The 22,324-nt window shown below is 39.7% G+C and overlaps 1 protein-coding gene across 6 annotated transcripts in view; it reads left to right on the forward strand.

Moving 5' to 3' along the window:
* brat (tripartite motif-containing protein brain tumor) overlaps positions 1-22,324 on the forward strand; it is a 40,409-nt gene that overhangs the window by 14,087 nt on the left and 3,998 nt on the right. The window contains exons 1-3 of one of the 6 annotated variants that reach the window (XM_089257201.1): positions 2,771-3,042; positions 9,933-10,215; positions 13,998-17,361. In XM_089257201.1, coding sequence (XP_089113327.1) covers positions 14,115-17,361 — 3,247 coding nt within the window. In that variant the 5' untranslated portion in view covers positions 2,771-3,042; positions 9,933-10,215; positions 13,998-14,114. Of the gene's footprint in view, positions 1-2,770; positions 3,217-9,709; positions 9,799-9,932; positions 10,216-13,997; positions 17,362-22,324 lie in introns of those variants that run through there. The other 5 variants (XM_089257203.1, XM_089257200.1, XM_089257204.1 and 2 more) reach the window with 5 other exon arrangements.

A 22,324-nucleotide genomic window follows, 5' to 3' on the forward strand; every position in this document is an offset into this window, starting at 1 on the left:
CCGTCGCATTTAACAGCTGTAGCTAAATACATGGAACATTCACAATTATTAGTGAATTGCGCAATCAAGCGGAAAGCGCACATAAATAGGCCTCACACTCGTTTGTAAACTGTAAAAAGAACTTAAGCCATCGATCACAAGTCGCTCCCTTGAGCTTTTTGTTCCCTCATACTTCCGGCTATTAAGTGGCCTTTGCAAGAGAGCGAACGCATTCGCGCTCTTCGGAGCTCTCTCACCAGGCAAGCCGTGCACACACAGCACACGCACACCTGAGAGCAAAAGGAAGAAGGAGTGTAGAAGAGAGCGAGAGAGCGGCAGAGCTGACGCTCGACAGCTGCATTAATTTTTCGGGTACAAGCTGCCTAATTTCCGGTTTCAAGTGTCGGTGTTTTTTTTTCTCCAAAAATTATTGAAAAAGCCATAACAAACGCGTTCGTACGTATGTATGTATGTATGCATGTGATAATGTATAACTGAGTGTAAATTACTATATGTGTGCGTTGGGCCTGCAGTTTTGTTGTTTTTATAGTTTTTGGGTTGGGTTACCCTCGCTCGCCTTGCAGCAAACATCTGGCTGCTAGCGGCGAGCATGCCAGCTGCTAAAAGGGCCCAGGCTGCATGCATTGTACGCTGTCTCTCTCTCTCTCTATGCCGAGCCGGCATTTAATTGGCTGGCTGTGTGTTTAATGAGCGCGCGCGTTCGATTGAATTGTCTGTCAATACGGCAATAAAACTGTTTTGAGGTTAGGGCTGACTAATGCTAAGAATGCAACGTCAGTCCAGCTTAGTAGCCTATTATTGTTCGTTTTTATTATTATTATTATTATTTTACATTTTGTAATTATGTATTTGCCAATATATATGAATAATTGACGGTCTTTTTTGCGCCTTCGGTGATGCTACGGCTGCTGCTGCCGCCGCCCTCGTCGTCGTCGTTGCCTCATTGCTGAACCTCGCCTCGCCCCTTTTTTTTTTGTTGTTGCTTGTTTCTTTGGCACGTTCAATGTATCGTTCGTCATTGAGGGTTCATGAACCGCTTGCAAGGACAGTCGTCGGCGCAGCCAGATCGATCACAGAGGCTTAAGCTCAAAGCAACTGAAATAAGACGTTCAGATGCCGTGTGCCATTTTCCACTTGTTTCCTGTGCTACAAACACACACAGACACAGAGGCACACACATAAAAATACATACATATATGTATATAACACTTGAACCCATAATTCTCAGAAACCAAACAGAGAGACAGACAGAGGGCAGTACAAATAAAGCAGACGCGCGCAGCAAGCAGCCTTTATCCGTTGCCTCTCCCCGCCCCGATTGGCAACGACAACGGCGTTGCCACCTCCTGCGTGAGTCACACAACGAGCACCAGACACACACTCACACACGCACGAATTGAAACACAGTTGCATATTTATATGTGTGCATGTATATATGTGTGTACGCACGCAGCGCAGACTCAATCAAACTTGGCAACATTGGCCAAAGCGTACAAGAAATCACTGACCTTGACTTTTAACAAAGTTTAAGGCCCTTATAGTTGCCAGCGAACGAACACATAGACCCTCACACACACACAGCATAATTATATACGTGCCGAGTGTGCTCCTATGGGTGTGTGCGTGTATTGAAGCCAAGCGCGCGCTTGTTTCTAGACTGGTTTATTGTGCGCGCTGCGGCTGCTACCGCGGCGCTGCGCGCTATTCTTAAGTTTGCTTAACGCACATGACGCAAGCGTCGTCGTCCGCTGCTGCTGCTGCGCAGACTTTTACATTTTTCCTATTGCATCAGCGCGTAGAGACTAGCATGTACTTTTGTGTATGTACATATGTACATATGTATGTATGTATGTATATGTTTATACCTGATTGTATTATTTATAATTATTATTATTTTTGTTGTGTTTGTAGATTTAGCTATAAAAAATTGTATGTATTATCTACATGGCATCAACATATACATACATATGTACATATGTATTTAAATGAAGCAGCAAATCAGCCACAAATTATCTTCTACCTCTTCGCTTTTGCCATACTTATCCATAGTGTGGTAGCACTGTCAATCAGTCGATATGGCAATATTGAGCGATAAGAACAATAAACGAGAGAAAGAAGAATAACAATTAGTGTGCACAATTTATGCCTACACACATGTGTTTGCTTAAATATGTTTATTATTGTTAAATGAATAAAGCAATTTTTCCGAATTTGTTTTCTTTTTACTGCCGTTGCAACTCGTTTACTCTCGTTTCGTCTCTCTTACTCTTTATATACATATGTATGTATGTACGTGCACATAAACTTCCTGCCGCAATGGAGTGCACTGCTCTCTCCTTGCAATTTATGTTTGTTCTGCCTGTTTCTTACTCTCGTGCCTCTGTCACTGCACCCGTTGTGTATGTGTATATATACATACTATATGTGTGTGTAGGAGGTTGTCAGAGGTCAGTCTCATCGCTGGCATCGCAGTCGCTTCAAGCCTATGTACAATACATTCCACATGTACATACGTTCCATATGCCATTTCGTTGCGCATCGAACATTTTGTGCTGTGTTGTGGGACCCCCAAACTAGATTTTGCTACCATGCTGTTTTCTGCTTGCTGCTCGGCAGAGCTGCGTTCTTTGTCTGTTTTGTGCGCGCCGAACTGGTTGTGTGAGTTTTTGGCTTGGTGCTGCCGCGTTCCGTTTCGTTTCGTTTCGTTTTATTTCATTTCGTGCCGACTGCTTCGTGCCTTCGCTTGAATCTTGTAAAATTCTTCTATGTGTTTGCCCATTCTCATTCAGTTCTTTGCGCTTGCCGCATAAACATCGTGTGCACGCAAACAACGTCGTCGTCCTCGTTGTGTCCGTTGTCGTCTCGTCCATCATCAACCGTCGCGCTGTGTTGTACGTTTTTACCAACGGTTGTTGCACATTTCAATATATGTGTATCCATATATGTATGTGTGTTAGTTTGCAAAGCAAAATAGCAATAAAAAAGTATTAATAATAGTGTAATAAATAAATAAAAGTGCAGTGCCGCACGCTTGTCTTTTCTGTACGTATGAAAACAGTTTTTCCTGTTCCTCTCTACACACGCCATACGACGCCAACACAAGCAGCAGCAGCAGCAGCAGCAGCATTAGCAATAGCAACCGCAGCAGTAGCGGCAAAGCAGCGTCGGCGTCGTAGAGTTCATCAACTTGTTTAGAATCAACGCGCTGAGTACGTGGTACGTGAGTGCGTGGCTGTCTCGTTTGTTGGTGTGTGCATGTACATAGATATACGTGCGTGTGTTTGTGTGTATAGATATATATGTACTTATATGCATGCATATGTATTTGTTGCTGTGTTGCCTTTTTCCTGCTCTCCTTTTACGTCTCATCTGTCTACGAGTGTATACCGCTTCACTTGCTCGCGCTATGAATGTATTTGTTTGTTGTTGGAATACGGATACGGCGCAATGCAGTCAACAACAACAACAACAGCAACGGCAACAACAACAATATTTAGATGTTGGTTCGCTTCGTGTGTTCTTTTTCCGCGCGTTTTGTGTTGTTTGTATTAGCGTTTACACATTTTTTGTTATTATTATCTCATTTCTTATTGTTGTCTTGTATCTTTTATGCCGCTGTTTGACGGCCTGCCTACAGTCGCATCTGTAAATTAAGGCCCAGTGTATAAATTAGTCAGTGCCTAAAGGCAAGTATGCGGTAGCCAAAGATAAACGAGTTTTGACATGTGACGAGGCTTGAAAACCTATTTATATACATACACATACATATATATTTCTACAATGATGATAGAGTGATTTCAAGAGCTAAGCATTAATACAATATTCAAGAATGATTAAATCAAAAATTAACTAGTAATAAAAAATGTCATCAATATTCTTGGACTTTAATGTGCTGATGCTTAAAAGTTTTCGGAACTAGTAAATTTTGCCCTTGTGGACTACGTTTTACGTGGACTTCTCCCAACGTCTCTTAAACGGAGTTCACGGTCTGATTTGTTCCAAGTCATGCGATTAATTAAACAGAATTAAAGTAAACAGAAGCTTGAGTTGAAAATTTTCAATTTCCACCTGGCACCAGTAACAAATAATCAGATGGACAACTGGCGAAAGGTGCGACAACCTTTACGGGGGCGCGACCTTGCGCTGTGCCTGTTTGTTTGGCCGCAACTGTATAAACAATGATCAAGATTTTTAACTGTTCTTGGGCATTGCCACCACTGTCGATGCGGAAGAATAACATGAGGCGACTCGTCGCTCTCTCTTTCTCTCTCTTACACTCTCCTTTATTTTTTTCTTTTTCGTTCTGTATACATTTTAAAATCAAATTATTACGGCAGTGTTCTTTAATTTTACTCACACACCCGCCTGGACTGACGGACAGACCGGCTGAGTGACGAACTGACTGATTGACGACGTGTGAGCCACGCTGGTTTCCAAGTCATTAAAAGATTGCGATTGTATGTACATATACACATGTGAATGTATGTGTGTGTGCGCGCTTTATTTACGTTGAGCAAAAATCGAAACTCGTGTTTAAAATGTGTTTATTTAGATATTGTATTCCATGTGGGCTGCTTCACGCTTCATATCGCATTTTGTCTGATCGAAAAAGGTGTCGCCCTATGGCTGTTACAATAGCATCTAGCATCGCACACTCGCATCCCATACGATATTATACAGTGATTTAAAAAACGCAATTCAAATATATACATATGTAAATAATATATTCCATCGTCCCATGCTTAAGAAGTTTATATGTATTAAATACACACACATATCTATATATATATAGATATATATATATATATATATATATATTTTTTTTTTTATGTGTACATATTGCTCTGCAACGCTTTCCGTTCCAATTTCAATCTTTGTGTACCAATTTCGTATATTTTCATTATCAAAAAAGTTGTGCTTGTTGCTTAGTTGCCCCGTTGGGGGGTACGAGCTCCACGTAATAGATAAAGAATACGATACAACACACAATATATACGTTTGTATGTTCGTATATATATATATGTATATAGATATATACACACTGTACTGTACGCCAGTGTACACAGCGAAAAGTGGTACAACTCTAATTGGAAATGTTAAAGTAGATAGTAAATATTTATCAAAAGCTTACACGTAAACGTACCAACAGACACGTACCATTTGATTGGATGCATCGGCTGCAGCGATGCTATAAAGAGCTGCAACTGAATTGTGCTACAGATATGAAACAAGATCTTTTCGGTTACATCAATTTGTGAATCCGCGAGCACTGAAATGTACGTCACTGTACTCGTGGATGTGTGTGTCTATAAAGTGCATTGAAATTGAGCGGCACAATGTGCAAGCACGCCACTGTAAACAGTAGGACAATAAGCACATTTAACTCCATTACCATTAACAGGAGAGTGTCACAGCCGACGGCCGAGCTCACGAGCCACAGACACTACAGAGCGCAGTAAGAAAGCAAACGCAATGCAAAACGAGTGAAAAAGAATTGAAACAGGCATGATTGCATGAAGTGAGATACCTTGGAAATAGTTTATATGTATGTAAGAAAAAAGTGTATAACAACAATTAATGTACATCATAAAAGTCAATAATTAATCGTTTATAAGTTGATCTAATTTGATCAGATCAGGTGTAGCCCGCCTACAAGACATAAACTACAGAAGCAGCTCAATTTAAAGTACAGGGTATTTGAAATGCAGTGCGCGTTGACCTGGCGAACAAGACTGCAAGGAGAAGCTCAAAACAGAGCAGCTACTGATGCAGCCATAAGAGGAATAAGATAGCTATAAGAGAAAGAGAGAGAGAGAGAGAGAGAGAGAGAGAGTGTGTGTGTGTGTGTGAGAGAGGGTGGGAGGATAGTGAGGAGATAATAAGAATTGGTGATGGCAGAGGCAGCAGTTCATGGAGTGTCTGCGACTGTGACTGTGTTGTGGCTGCGTTGTCTGCTAAATTGGATGCTGCCGTTATTGTTGTTGTTACTGTCGTTGTTGCTGTTATTCCGTTCGTGTTGTCTGCCATTCTTAGTCGCTTGTGTCGCTGTCGTCTCCTACAACAATAAAACAACTCCCTTGTGTATGTGGGGGTCGTTTGCCATTGTCTTCTTGTTCAATAAAATACGCCGTCGTCGAATGAATTTCATTCAGCAGCTGCTGCTGCCGTCGTTACCGTCGCTGCCACTGCATTGGGGGTCGCATGCTGCTGACGCATAGCTCGAGACATCTGAGTTGTTGGGAAAAGGGGGCAGCCAAGGAATAGCCAAGATGCTGACAATGTCTTTGAATTCAGCGAATTGGTTTTGCGTCGACTGAAAAAAAGGCAAATAAAAATTTGCATCAGACGCGGGTCGTGCACGGTGCTCGCCATCGCCATCGCCATCTCTATCCGCTGGCAGAGGCGGCACCTTTTGTCGATGGCCACGTCCATGACTCTAGGAACATTCACAAATATACATGCATATATACATTCGCACATATACATACAGTATACAGTAAGTTCGCTTGTTTAGGTGTGTGTGTATCTGCAGCTGCAGCCCGTTTAGAAACGATGGCGCAGGTAAACGGTTCGACGTCGTGGTCGCAAATTTCGCATGCTTTGTTCTGTTTTACAGTTTGCGCTTTGTGCTGGGCTTCTATTTTTTGCGCGTCTGTGTCATGCTCTTTGGCTTTGTTGTGGTTGTTGCCGCTGGGTACCATTGAACTCTGCTGCCGTTGCTGCTGCTGCAACCCCAAATGGACAGAAGGGAACGATACGAATTGAAACGTTTGTTTGTAATGCAGCGCAATTGTTTCGCTCTCTATATACATGTACGTACATATGTATATGTGTGTGAAAATGAAACAAACTCTAAATGCATTTTTGCATTTTAGTATTTTGCGCAGAACTTCTTTTGGCCGTTACGCTTTATGTTGTTGGCAATATTTATGGTCTCTGTCTCTCATTCCACTGTTGTTTGCAGTTACCCCATCCCATTTGTTCCTGCCTGCCTGTCTGCCTGCCCTGAACTTGATATTATTTTTTTGTTCGCTGCTCCGCATCTTGTCTACTTCTGCTTATTCTCGTTCTTCATCATCATTCGGCTCTTCTTGCTGTACTTTGTTTCCGTCTGTTTTTCCGTGCACACTTTTCAGCCATGAAATTAATAATCTTACAAATTGTTTTGCATTAGTAATGGCTGCGCAGTTTCTGTTCCTATTCCACACGTCAAACACTGCGCAGACCATGCCCCCCTTTCCTCCCACGCACTCATCTAGTCGTTGAACTTAATGACCCAAACGCACGCCCTCAGTGCAGAGCAATGCAGTGCAGTGCAGTGTATTGCCAGCCCATCACTCTGACTGCCTGATTATTATTATTTTATATTAGCTCCTATTTTTAAATGCTTTTACAGGCCCTCTGGAATTCGTGTTGTACATGTTTCCCATCAACCGTGCTAAGAGCCAACATATGGCATAGCCATAAAGCTCGACCCTCTCTCTCGCGTTCTGTCGCTGTTCCATCATTCTCTGCCTCTATCCCTGTCTTTCGCTTTCTGTCATGATAATATACGATTTAACTATCTGTGCCGAGTCCATATGAACATGCATACATATACATACATATGTCACGACATTATCAACCTGTACAACCCGTGCAGACCTGATTTGCTAATCTAATCACTCGGGTCGCATTATCAATTGGTAATTTAGTACAACCGTTTATAAAATATATATTTATTTATACAGATATTCGTTTTATTTTATTTTAGATATGTTGCGGTCATAGGCGTCTAAAGAGCAACTACTGTTAACATATTTATTGATGCCTCTAAAGTGTCACGCAATAAGTTTATTATTAACCAACCTGTTGAAATTGCTCGGCTATGAAAACCTATGTATTGAGTCAGAACTGTATTTTTATATGAATGCGCGATCAATGGCATTAGCTGTTATTGTTAACTGATAAATAAACAAAAAATTAGGTTTTAAGTAAAAAGAAACATTTAATGAGAGCAGAGCTGTTCTAGCGAACGACTATTGTACATAGAATTACTCCGCTTTTTACTGACTGAAAGTGCATAATTTTAGAAAACAATCTTAAACTTGTGGAATTTCGAATGCAATCAATCATTGCAAAAAATATGGGAATATTTATGTATGTACATATGTATCTTCATATGTACATATATATGTATGTATATGTGCATGTTGTCAATTATTCATCTGAACTTTAATTGCAACAGTTGGCAACACTTTCAAAAAGGCTGCCCGTTGCCTAATGTAATAACATATGTATGTATGTATATGCAATACATGTGTATATATATATATGTGAATATTCGGTGCATGCATACATGTGTATGTTTGTGTATGCACAAATGTAAGAAGTGTCTGGCTATTTTGTCTACGTGTAGAGAAATTTTTGCTATGCACTTACATAAATCCATTCACACATACTTACATATGCAAATATACACATACATACGTACCCAAAAATACACGAATACATACATATATGTACATACAAACATATATGCTTACCTACGTATGCTTGTATGCTGTTGCAATTCCTCTGGTATCTGCTGTCTGCGCGTCATTGCTAGCATTTTCCATGCATTGTGACAACAAAAAGAACAAACAGCATGCAAAAGGGAAGACGAACTTCTCTCTCTCTCTCTTCCACTTTTATTTTTGCAGTTAGACTGCATACAATCGCCTGGTAAGGCGAGTTGCTCGAATTCGACGCGAAAGTTCTGGTGGCGCCGCCGGCAGCATATTCGAAAAAGTATGCTCTCGCCCACTGAGCATTAGAAGAAGAAGAAGAAGAAGCAGCAGCAACTGAGAGCGCCATTAGTTGTCATTGTTGTTGTATTTTGATGCGGTCGTTGTCATTGCCGAAAATTGTAAAACATGCGCAAGGCTGCAAAGTGCGAGAGGCAGACAGGCACAAAGAGAGCGACAAAGAGAGGCATAGTGAGAGAGTGTGTGTCGTGTTATCGGTTTATCGTTCGCTGTTGCTTCCTGTTACAATTCACTCTCTGAGCACGCAACCTGTAGCGCTGTAGCGCGGCAGCGTCGCTGTCTTCAGGTTCGGCCATGGAAAATTGTTGCTTTTAGTTGGTGGTATGAGTGGGTGACTGGCCGACGCCATATTGTTTTAAGGGTTGCTCTGTTTTGCCCGTGCGCTCGGCGGGGGCTGGCTGTACAATTTAGTTTTTTTTGGACCGGTTGGGCCGGCATTCAACAGTTCGGCATTTATGCTGCCGTCTTTCTTTGACTCTCTCTCCCTCTCTCGCTCTCACGCATATGCATAAGCCAAAGGCGCTTGTTGCCGTGTGCCTGTGTGTTTGCCTGTCTTTCCGTGTGCGCGGCGCGCACTGTAAATATGAATATTGATTTTTCCCAACTCTGCTTGTGTGTGTGTGTGTTTATCTTTGTGTGTGTTGTGTTTCGGCTGGTAATTGGGAATAATTTTGTTTTATGCAGCCCACAGCAATGTGCAGCGATGCATTTTCTGATGCTGCTCTGTTGCTGCGCTGCTGCTGCTGTTGTTGTTTTTCTGCCTGCTCGTCGGTTTGCGTACAGGACATGCAGACACACTCTCTGCAGTAGCAGCGCAGTCGTTGTCGCTGTTGACGTCGACTTCGACTCTGCTGTCCTGCTGTTGCTGCTCCTGGTGGCAGCTTTACCCGGGTCGCTGAATAATGCGCAAAGTTAGTTTTGCAGGGAGCTGCGTCGCAAACGCGTCGCGTTGTCATTTACTTCGGCTCCGTCTTGTTGTTACCAGGGACTATAAACTGTGAAAAGTGCATAGGCAATTATCATAATAGAGAAATGATATTACTTAGGAAAAAAACAAAAAAAAAGAGCAATGAAAATCTATTAATGAAAATACAAATTCGTACAAATAGTTAAACGTGTTTTTTTCCGTTCACTTTTCCATTGCAGCATTTTGTGCGCGCAACGCAATTCACGATTGGCAACTGAAATTGGCAGCACCCGTAAAGTATGAAACAAAACTAGACGACAACAACAATCGAGCGGAAGTAACAAATGGAAACAAAGCAGCAACAACAAATATAATAATAATAATAATAAGGACCATATTGGCATTAATTTTTTGACTGCATTAAAAGCGAATGCAAAAAAAAAAAAACGAAAGAAAATACAAAAACAAAAACAAAACAGCACATAAAAAAACTGAGACGAGCAAAAAATACAACTTAAAACGGTAAGTCAATGCCTCTTGCACAGGCTCTATCCGTGTGCGTGCGTGCGTATGTGTGTGTCTCACTCTCTCTCTCTTACTTTGTGCGTGTGCGTGTGTATGTGTGTGTGTGCGTGATAAATGTGCACATACATTCAGTCTAGACAGTTGCACCCACCCAACCCCCGCTCGCAGTGGCGCAGTCCATGAGCGAACTGCCGTTATTATTTGGGGAGCGCGCGTTTTGTTGCTTTGCCGCTTCACTGGGCGCCTCTTCGAGGGTTGATTTTCGTTCCATTTCGTTTCGGTTTCGGTTTGCCGTTTTGCTTTCACTTCCCAACTTCTTCGAGTGTGGCTTTTGTTGACGGATGTTTTGTGGACGCGTATGTGTGTGTTAGTGTCTGTTTCTGTGTGTGTGTGACGCTGGAAATGAAAATCTAGAAAAGTTCCTTGTTCGTTTGCCGCCGCCGCTTGTTTACTTTTTTTGTTGCTGTTATTTTTTTTTCTACTCTTTGTTTTGCTTTAAGGGGTTGTGCACCCTCTTGGCCGGCGGCAAGTAGTTCAAGCGCCCCCTTGTGCGTGCGCTTATTGCATTTCCTGTTGACGGCTAAAGTTGAAGGAGGGCAAAGTGTGAGTTGGGGGTTTCCAGGACGACGAATGACAAGAGGGGACGCCTCCCTCGTACAGCCTCGAATTGCGTTAAAAAGCACTTTGTTGCCATTTGCCGAATGTAGTAAAGTCGCTTCATTTTCTATGCGTCTGGGTGTGTGAGTGTGAGGGGAGGGTGTAGTCTGGTAGCCCTGTAGGGGATTACCGAGGGACAATTAGCTACAAATTATGTTACGAAAAGAAGGTGAATCATAATTTTTTTTTTTGTGCTAAAGGGGGGCCTAAAAGGTCTGCAAAACTTTTGCTGACTCACACAAAGGGTGCTATGAAAACAAAGGAATAACGACAGTTTTCGGATGGGGAGAGGTTGTATTAGGGGTAGGCCTCTAGTTGAGTTGTGTCAAGTTGTAGTTGGGTCAAGGAACTTAAGCTATTGCCTATTAAATCCCAACTAAGTTCGTTCTTTGTTTGGGCCATCATTTTTGTTGTTTATCTGCAAATCGTTTAGAAAGTTTAGAAATAAAAGTTTTGGGCTTTCGTACTTCTATTTAAGATTTAAGAGAGCGAAGGGACTTACACGTTGAAGTATTTATTAATAGTTTAGATACATGGAATTTATACCAGTCTATATAGTCGAATCTGTTAAGTGTTTTCCAGTATGTTATGAATTTATATAGATAGAGCGAGATTGTCTAATAAACCATATTATTTTATTCAAAAAAAAAAAAAAAAAAAAAAAAATAATAAAATAAAATAAATAAATAAATAAATAAAAAATAAAAAAATAAAAAATAAAACTAAATAAATAAAAAAATAAATAAATAAACAAAGTAAAAAAAAAAAAAAATAAATAAAATGATAAAACAATAAAAATAAATTGTTAAAGCATTTATATCAGTCCATATAGTTTATCTATAAAGTTTTTATTTTTATTTATAAATTTTTTTTTTTTTTTTTTTTTTTTTTGAATGCTCTCAATGTAATTATTAAAATGAAATGAGGAAAACGAGGGATTGTCGCCTTAAACATAATTTTATTTTTAGTTCTGGCCTATAAAGTGTAGTTTATATCAGTTAATATAGTCGATCAATTGAATTTTTGTGAAAATATTGAAATATTATTAGAAGGCTTCAGAAGAATCTTAAGTTAATGCAGGCTTTCATTTATTTATTTGTTTTTATACCCTGAACCCATTGAAAATGGGAAATCAGGGTATAATGGTTTTGTTAAAATGTATGTAACAGGCAGAAGGAGGCGTGGCAGACCCCACAAAGTATATATATTCTTGATCAGGGCGACGAGCTGAGTCGATTTAGCCCTGTCCGTCTGTCTGTCCGTCCGTCCGTCCGTCCGTCCGTCCGTCCGTCCGTCCGTCCGTCCGTCCGTCCGTCCGTATGTTTGAACGCGTCGATTTCAGAAGATATAAGAGCTAGAGACTTCAACTTTTTTTTAAAATGTCCGTAAAAACAGCGCGCATATCGAGTTTTTCACTAAAAAACGATAACTCATTCCGATATTTTTTTTATCGATAAAAACCCTTATCGAAGATCACTTAAATAATTATATCTCTTACATCTTTCAAGCTAGAGTCTCCAAATTTAAAATGTATATTAAGATGTATTTTAGACAATTTCGGTTTTTGTTAAAATTTACCCCCCACCCCTAAATCCACCCCCTCACCCTCATCTTTGTAAAAGTCGTATATCAAATACTAGAGACTTGTGCTTCGGTATGCACATACATTTAAACATCATGATTACGTTCTGTAAGTTTCATTACGATCGTACGTCTAGAAATTAAATTATTCAACAAATAAGTTCTCATAATATTGCCAACACTGCAGCGCAACCCAAGTGCAATAGGTTATAAATTTATAGCTCCTACATTTTTAGAGCTATAGTCTCCAAATTTTAAAAGTATATTCCAATGCATTTTATACAATTTCGGTTTTTGTTATATTTTGGATACCGGCTCCAAATTCACCAGAATCCCCAGTGAAGGTCAGATTCTAGTATAGCTAATTGTGAATGATTTGATTTGATGTATTCTTTTAAATGCCAAATATTCAATAGAATATGTAGATCATATGCTGAAAGTTTCATTAAATTCGGTTTAGTCAATCGACGTTAAAAAATAACAAAATGTTTGGCCAATTAACAAACGCACGTGCTGCAGCAACAGCAGTTTTCCAATACGTGTGCACACATACATTCAAACATCTTCTAGCACATTCTTTGAATCACATCAGCAGTTAGTTTCGTTTAGTTCTGCTAGATGGCGTTGCATCAGTGAATCTATTTCAGTTTTGACATTACAAATGAGAACAGAGGAGTGGCGTTATGGTAGAGGGCGCGGCGCTCGATCGCGAGGTCCCCGGTTCAAGTCCTGCTGGGCGTATTGTAGTTTTCTTTTAATTGCTTCAAAACTTTTATATATTTGTGATTAAATTTCTCTTATATTTTTTCAAAAATCGAAATTGAAATTTTAACATTTTTATTAGTTTGGTTGTTCTTGCACATTCTTAAAGTCACATCAGCAGTTAGTTTGACTTAGATTTGGTAGATGGCGCTGTAGCAGTGAATCTATTTCAGTTTTGACATTGAAAATTAAAACAGAAGGGTGGCGTCAAGGTAGAAAGCGCGGCGCTTGATCACAAGGTCTCGGGCTCAAACCCGGAGCGTGTCGGAATTATCTTTTTTAATTGTTTCAAAATTTTTATTTATTTAATTAAATGAGTTTTCTATTTAATTTATATTTTTAAATACATCGAAATTGAAATTTGAACCATACTAAATGTGCTTTTCTATTATTTTGGTTCAGGGTAGTATCTAGTCGAGCACTCTCGACTAGAGTTTTCTTACTTGTTAAATTTTTGTTTTGTTTTCTTAATATTTTATTATACCTTTTTTTATTTATTTATTTTAAATAATTTCTATTTGATTTATTATTATTGTTTTTATTTATTCGTTCGCTTTATTTTTATTTTATTTATTTATTTTTTAACGATTTATTTTCTGACTTCAATGGCTTAATTTATAAAGGAACTTTAACCCATCTCTCTGGTAAAACTCATATAAAAATAGTGTGGATGAATTGTAAAATATAAATAAAAGATATATATATATACATATATATATAATGAAAATGTAATGCAAATTATATTTATGCTTATTTTTTGTAACTTTCTCAACTTGCAGGCGTGTCCAGTGGCAGCCAGATTGGGAGACACTGTGGACAACTGAAGAGTAGTGGATCGAGTAGCAGTAGAAGGAGAGGAGAACACATTCAAGACGCCCATTCCCCCACACAGAACGATGGCGGCTTCGCCGACTCCGTCGCTGGACTCCATGCGCGGGGCGAACTCGATTGAATCGTATGAGCACGCCGGCTACCTGTCGGACTCGCCGCTGACACTGAGCGGGTCGTCGCCGCCGGTGAGCGATTCGGCGATCTGCAGCGATGAGTATATAGCTGGCAGCCAGGTCAGCGTGAAGGTGCGCCAGGATGTCACTGTCATCAATGGGCATCATCCGATATCGGCCTCGGTGTCGTCTAGCTCGTCGGCCAGCTCCTCATCCTGCTCCTCCTCGTCGTCGTCGTCCTCGTCGTCGTCCAGCTCATCGACCAGCGGCCTCAGCGGCTGCGGCAGCACCAGCAGCAGCGTCCTCAGCGGCTCGAATGGCAACGGCAACAGCAATAGCAACAGCAATGGACACGGTCCCGGCGTTATCGGCAGCAATTTGCCCAGCAGCAACGGCAACAGCAACAACAACAGCAGCAACAGCATCAGCAGCCTGGTCGTTGGCGCTGGCAAAGGCAGCAACAGCAACAGTGGCAGCAATGGCAGCAACAACAGCAATAGCAGCATGAACAACAGCAGCAGTAGCCTCGCCCCCGCTCGCTGCACCGCCTGCAAGAGCAAGTGCAGCGATGCTGTGGCCAAGTGCTTCGACTGCCAGAGCTATCTCTGCGCCAACTGTGTGACCGCGCACGAGTTTATGCACTGCTTCAACGGCCACAATGTCTCGCTGATCAAGGGTTTCGAGGCGACAAGCAACGCCAGCATGAGCAACTGCAGCAACAATCCAGCCTCCAACGACTTCAAGTACGCCAGCTCACTGACAATGATGCTGCAGCAGCAGCAGCAACAGCAACAACAGCAGCAGCAGCAGGCACAGCTGACAGATGCGCAGCCCATGTCGCAGCTGTCGAAGATTGTGCTCGCGGCAGCAGCAGCAGCCAACAACTCACAGGACCAGCAGCAGCAGCAGCATGAGACACTCTACTCCGCACACTTGCAGCAGCAGCAGCAGCAGCAGCAGCAGCAGCTACAGATCTTCTGCTTGCGTCACAAGCACGAGCTGCTGAAGTTCAGCTGCCGCACCTGCTGCACGCTGGTGTGCAAGGAGTGCATCGTCCTGGAGCACTCGACGGGCCTGCATGAGCTCGAGAATGTGCAATCGCCTGCTGTGGCCGCAACGAGCAACGGCAACGGCAACGGCAACGGCAACTGCAACGGCACCAACAGCAGCAGCAGCACCTCGAGCAGCGGCGGCTACAATGAGACAGCGCTGCAGACGCTGCTGGCCGATATGCGGGGCAAGATTGGCGAGATTATGTCGGTGGCCAGCAACGCCGAGCAGAGCGTGACCAAGGTCAAGCAGCAGTACCAGAAGGCGCACAACGAGCTGAACGAGACGCATCAGTTCTTTGCCTCGATGCTGGATGAGCGCAAGAGCGAGCTGCTCAAGGAGCTGGAGACGCTCTACACGGCCCGCGTGAACACCAACGCGGTCTGGCTGCAGCGCGCCAAGGAGATCATTGACAAGGGTTTGGCCACCTGCGAGGCGGTCGAGCGCTCGCCCGCCAACGGCGTCCAGTCGCCGCTGCTTGCTGAGGCGCTGCTGCTGCGCAAGCAGCTCGAGCAGCAGCTCCAAGCGGGCGTCCAGGACATGCAGCTGCCCTTCGAGCTGGAGTTCATGTCCAACTACCAGTCGATACAGGCGGGCGTGCGCAACACCTTTGGCTATGTACGGGCCAGCAATGGCGGCGGGCCTGGCAGTGGCAGCTGCTCCGAGTCGAGCCTCAGCCTGGGCCACAGCCACAGTCACCTGGGTCACACTCACAGTCACGCTCACAGTCACGGCCAGAGTCACGGCAAGCAGCCGCCGATCGCACGGCCCACGCAGAGCGCGAGCAACAGCAGCGCCAGCAGCGCGGGCAGCCATCATCACCACCAACAGCAGCAGCAGCAGCAACAACAGCAGCAGCATTTTCTGAAGCTGGAGCAGCAACAATTGCTGCCGGGCCTGGGCCTGGGCAGTCTGCTGGACAACAGCAGCAACGGCAGCAGCAGCAACGGCGGCGGCAGCGTCTATGCGAATGGCTGCCTCCTGCTGGGCGGACGCGAGCGCAATCTGAGCGATCTGCAGCACTTTGGCGAGCTGCTGCCCAAGCGGGCCAGCAGCATGGCGCACTACAATCCCTACGAGAAGTGGAGCAATGGCGGCAGCGACAATCTCTTCAGCACGTCAGCAGTCGCCACGCTTGGCGGCGTCGGCAGCGCCGGCAGCGGCAGCAGCTCGGCTGTGGTGGATGCCTTTGCCAGTCTGTCGTCGGCAAACCTGAATCTGAATGGCAATGGCAATGGCAGCGCGGTGAGCAGCGAATCTCTGCTGGATCTGACCAGCAAGCTGTTATCGGCCTCCATTTATCCGCCCAAGTCGCAGATCAAGCGCCAGAAGATGATCTATCACTGCAAGTTCGGGGAGTTCGGCGTGATGGAGGGCCAGTTTACGGAGCCGAGCGGCGTGGCGGTGAATGCCCAGAACGATATCATCGTGGCGGACACGAACAATCATCGCATCCAGATCTTCGACAAGGAGGGACGCTTCAAGTTCCAGTTTGGCGAGTGCGGCAAGCGGGACTCGCAGCTGCTCTACCCGAACCGTGTGGCCGTCGTGCGCAACTCGGGCGACATTATTGTGACCGAGCGGTCGCCGACGCACCAGATCCAGATCTACAATCAGTATGGACAGTTTGTGCGTAAATTTGGGGCCACGATCTTGCAGCATCCGCGCGGCGTCACCGTCGACAACAAGGGACGCATCATTGTGGTCGAGTGCAAGGTGATGCGCGTCATTATCTTCGATCAGAATGGGAATGTGCTGCACAAGTTCGGGTGCTCCAAGCATCTGGAGTTCCCCAACGGCGTGGTGGTCAACGACAAGCAGGAGATCTTCATTAGCGACAATCGGGCGCACTGCGTCAAGGTGTTCAACTACGAGGGCCAATATCTGCGCCAGATTGGCGGCGAGGGTATCACCAACTACCCCATCGGCGTCGGCATCAATTCCAATGGCGAAATTCTCATTGCGGACAATCACAACAATTTCAATTTGACGATCTTCACGCAGGACGGGCAGCTGATCTCGGCGCTGGAGTCGAAGGTGAAGCATGCCCAGTGCTTCGATGTGGCGCTCATGGACGATGGCAGCGTTGTCCTGGCCAGCAAGGACTATCGCCTCTATATCTATCGCTACGTACAGCTGGCGCCTGTGGGTATGTAAGCAGAGAGCCTTCTTCACACACAGACATTGAAAAAAGAGAAAAGAAAATGAAAAAAAAAATTAAAAATAATAATAATTTACAGATATATACATATATCAATGATCAGATCAGAAATATTTGATTTGTGAATCATTAATAAACAAGTTGGCAATTCTGACTTGCGCGCTCTCTATCCCCCTTCCCCCCTCTCTCTCTCTTTCTATCTATCTGACTCTCTGTCTCTGTCTGTCTGCCTGTTTCTCATAGCATAGCATAGCATAGCAAGAACTCTATCTCTCTCTGTCTCTCTTTTATATATTATAGAAACTTACATTTATATTATTAACTTTTTAAATTATTGTTGAATTTTGTTTTATTTTTACACTGTGTTAAGACTTAATGTTTTTTTTTTATATTTTTTATTTGTGTATTACTTATTTTTTGTTTAATTTGTTCACAAAAAAAAAAATCGACATCAACAACTCGAATGGCGCCTTTGCCGTGCCACACGCCCCCGCGGCAGTTGCAAGTCTCTTTATTTTATATATATATATAAATAATACACAAAAAATAAGAAATCCAGAAAGCAAATCCCTCCACTTTTATTTATGTTCGCTCGTCAAACAAATAAAAAAAAAACTAAACTAAAAATCTTAAAAAAAAAGAATGAAAAGAAAAAAAAAATAGTTTTTAATGAAATGCTTCAACAATGGACAAATAAATAGTTCGAGCATTGAAACAAATAATTTTTATTAATTGTAATCTTAAGTAAAGCGCAAAACTGTTTTGTTATTATTTTTGAACATATAAACAAACAACAAAATGAAAAAACAAGAGACAAGAAAAATTTTGATATAAAAATATATATATATTGAACTGTTTTTTATGTTTATAAATTATTTTTTGATTGTAAATTTATTGATTACTGATTATTTATATGCATACGTGTATCTTTATTATTATTATTACTACTTATATCTATTATTATTATTATTATATTATTATTAAAGCTATTATAAAATGTTTGCTACTTTTTTAACAACAACAACACACAACTTTTTTATACTCGCTTAGTTTTTATGTTTGATTGTTTTATTTTTATTATTATTACAACATAAACAACAACCAACAAAACAATAATAATAATTTATATATCTAAATACAACAAATTTGCCGCTGCTTAATTTGTAAAACACACAAAAAAACCTAAAATAGCTACAAATTATTCTTGTTCTGAATTGATCGGCAGAAAAGGATATATATATATTTATAAAAGTATATATATATGTATTGAGCATGGTCAATTTAATTTATTTATATATATGTTTTAGTATTTGTTTAAAGCATTTCGCTTAACGCTCAAGAGAATTTTCCAAACGTTGTTAAAAGTTAAAAAAAAAAAAAAACAAAATATACATATATATAAAAAGTGACGTTTACTATAAAATTAAAATAACTATTTGTTGATAGTGTTTTACGCATTGAAACTGAATTTCCAAGAACATGATTTAAAAAATAAAAATAATAAACAAGAATAATGATAAACAAAAATTAGTTGGCAATCAGCGCAGAAGACTTAAACGATTTATTATAAACGATTACTATTAACAATTATATATATATATATATATATTTGCATAATATATATAACTTAAGTGTAAAACAAAATCTCAACTAAACGAAACTTTCTCAAAAAACCCCCCAAAGTAAAACTCGAAAAGTAATTCAAATCTTGCTAAAGAAAGAAGAAGCAGACGGAAAAAGGCATCCAATATTGAGTTGAAGTTTGCAATAATTTTAAGCGCTTTGCTATGTGTTCCAATTATTAATAATTATATTCACAGTTCAGAACCGAGTTGTGAATAGCTGAAAGAGGAAAATAAAAAATAGTTACGAATAATAACAATAATAATAATAATAATATTAAACAGCAGGCATTAATTAATTAAATTAGAACATTTTGAGACTACAAAACGCAACAGTAACAGGAACAGCATTTAAAAAATGTTTATAATTTTATTTGAGTTATTATATAAATATAGCTCTATATATAAAGAGAGAAAGCAAAACAAAAAATATATATATTTAGTATTTGTTTATTAGAATTTATTTAATTATTATTTTGTTTCATTATTATTTCGTCTGACTTGTTTTTGATGCTTGAAAAATGTTTCACTTTTTGTGTAATTTGTAATTTTGCATTTTTTTTTGGAACTTAACGTTCGTTAAGTGAGATTATTAAATATGTAGGTTATGTAACAGACACACATGCAAAGCAATGCATACACACGCACGCACACAAATGTCTGTGTGTGTGTGTTTCTTAATATTAATGAAATGCTTGTTGTAAACTATAAACTAATTGAATTCAAGTACTGTAATATTATATGTAACTCTGTATGTGTGTGTGAGTAGCTGTAATGTAATGGTAAACAAAAAACGACAACAACAAAGTATTGTACATTTCTTGTGAGAACTTTTTACTTGACACCAAAACTGAATGAAAAAAAAACTGTTGAAAATTTTTTATATACTTAAAAATTGTTAACTGCTAATTGATGGTATTTATTATGGCCTATATATATATATGTATATGTATATATATATATATACATAATATTTAATTGTATTTATTATTATTATTCATTAGCGTATTTAAACACTTGCACAACAAGAAAGCAAAAAACTATACAAAAAAAAAAAAAAAAAAAAAAAAAAAAAATGAGAAGAGAAAAACTATATTTGACTTGTGCTTATTTGTTTTTTATGTTTACTATTAAATTTTTATTAAATTTATTATTACATTTTTAAATGTTACACAAAATGGGACACAAATAACATTAATAATTAATATTAAAAATACAACAACACCTTTTAAATACAAATTGTTGTAAACATTAACACCAACACAAAAAAGAAGAAACCGCCACAAAAGAAAAGTAACAAAAGTACATAATTAAATGATTTTTATCAATTCTGACAAAACAAAAAAAAAAAAAAACAAAAACTTGTTTGCTTTGTGTTTTTATTTATCGTTTTTTATGTTGATTTAATTTTTATATATTTTGCTTTGCACCTTAACATCTGTTAACGATCGCCGCTGTTAACTAACGATAGAGAGTGACAGAAAACGTACCGCTGTTAGCTAACAGAGAATGTGATGCAGTTAGTTAACTAACAGAGAATGTGCCGCACAGTGGGACGCTGCAGGCGAACATTCGAACATTTTTCTCTCACTTGCCCGCAATGGCGCTGTCCCTCTCGCCCATACAGAACATTCGTGAGGATGCACTTTGATGCATATGGAAGAATCTAAAATTTAGAGACGATATAAATGTATGTTGATAAAAATTTTGATGAATTGAGAATCTAATAGACTGTGCAAAATGAATATGTAACAATTTTTTTAAAATATATATATTTGTATTGGTATATATATTTAAAGAACTAAAGCCCAAAAACATATTTATGTAAGCTAAATCGTGTAATTGTAAAACAGCGCTATCTATCTATATATAATATAAAAGAAAACCAATTAAAACTATATGCATAAATCCGGTATATATACATATACATACATAAATATATTAAACATTTTAAGGATATGTATTTTTTCCAAAACGAAGTAAAAATTCTACTAAAATGTAAACTTTTTATACCGCCAATTAACTGTGCTCTCTAAATATACATACACACATAGACGCATACATATACATATACATACATATACATATAGAGCGTCTATTAACGATAAGCGATAACTTTGTAGCTCGCGCTGGCAATTCGTGAATTTTAACCCTATATTAACAACTATATGTAGTTGGTATGCGTGTGCCGGCATTTGTGATTAGTTTATTTGGACGCCGCCTCGTTGAAAATTCAAACGTCTCACAACTACCACCAAAAAAGAAAATGATAAAAAAAAGAAAAATATAAGAACACATTGAAGAGGAATCAAAATCGGTAAAGATCGATGAGAAAATGATATATCTAAATCATATTTAGGCATAAGTATAAGGGAGTGTTGAATGTGCTGAATTGTGGCAAAAACCGACACGTTTTTCATTGTTAGGCTATGAATGTTACACTAATATTTAGACTTCAGCAGTCCAAGTCGGGTTACACACATCTAAGGAATAGAGAAATATATAGAAGAAGGTGAAGTGGACAAAGTGTAGGTATAGGTATCGTTTCGTGTTTGGTTTGGGTTGCAGTTGAGTTTGAGGTTGAGAGACTGTCGGCACAAGTTGAATGATCTAGATCTAGAATTGAGCCCATGGATATGCATAAAAATAATTTTTAATGTAGTTTATATTTTTGATAAATGTTATTAAACAAAACAAATCCAAAATCAAAGCAAAATGATAAGCAAAAGCAAACGCAAACAAAAAGCAAAAAAAAAAATTAAATACAAAATAAAATTGAAATCCCTATGAAACATTGTTGAGCATTTTGTACGCAATTTAGAATTTGTACATGTATTAAAAAATAAAATAAAACCGATAACGATTATTGACAAGCGGCAGCAGCGAACTAAATAAACAAAATTCAAACTGGCTTCGTAGAAGTGTTTTTAAGTATTATTAGACTATATTAGAAAATAGTGAAAACTAATGAAATTCAGCAAGAATTGAATGCATATACATGTATCCATAAATACTTACATATGTATGTATTTTGTATTATTTGAATTAAAACCTCTCATTTGTTTTTCTTTTCTTTTAAGTAGACAGCTAAAATTCGATAATCCGTCAGCATAGGAAATGGAAATACTCGTAGAATATTTATTCTAATAATAATGAACACATATTTATCTATGAATAAGATCGAAACAAAAATGTTAAATTGAATGTTAGAGAGCCCAAATTAGCATGCATGTGTACAGGCATAAATTCATATATATGTATATATTAACATCCATACATGCCAATAAATGTTTGTATGTATATTTTTTTGGAAAATTCAACTATATCAA

The sequence above is a fragment of the Drosophila navojoa genome, chromosome 3 (genome assembly GCF_054131105.1).
Source record: "Drosophila navojoa isolate 15081-1374.11 chromosome 3, UAZ_NAV_1.0, whole genome shotgun sequence".
In the NCBI taxonomy this organism is placed as follows: domain Eukaryota; kingdom Metazoa; phylum Arthropoda; class Insecta; order Diptera; family Drosophilidae; genus Drosophila; species Drosophila navojoa.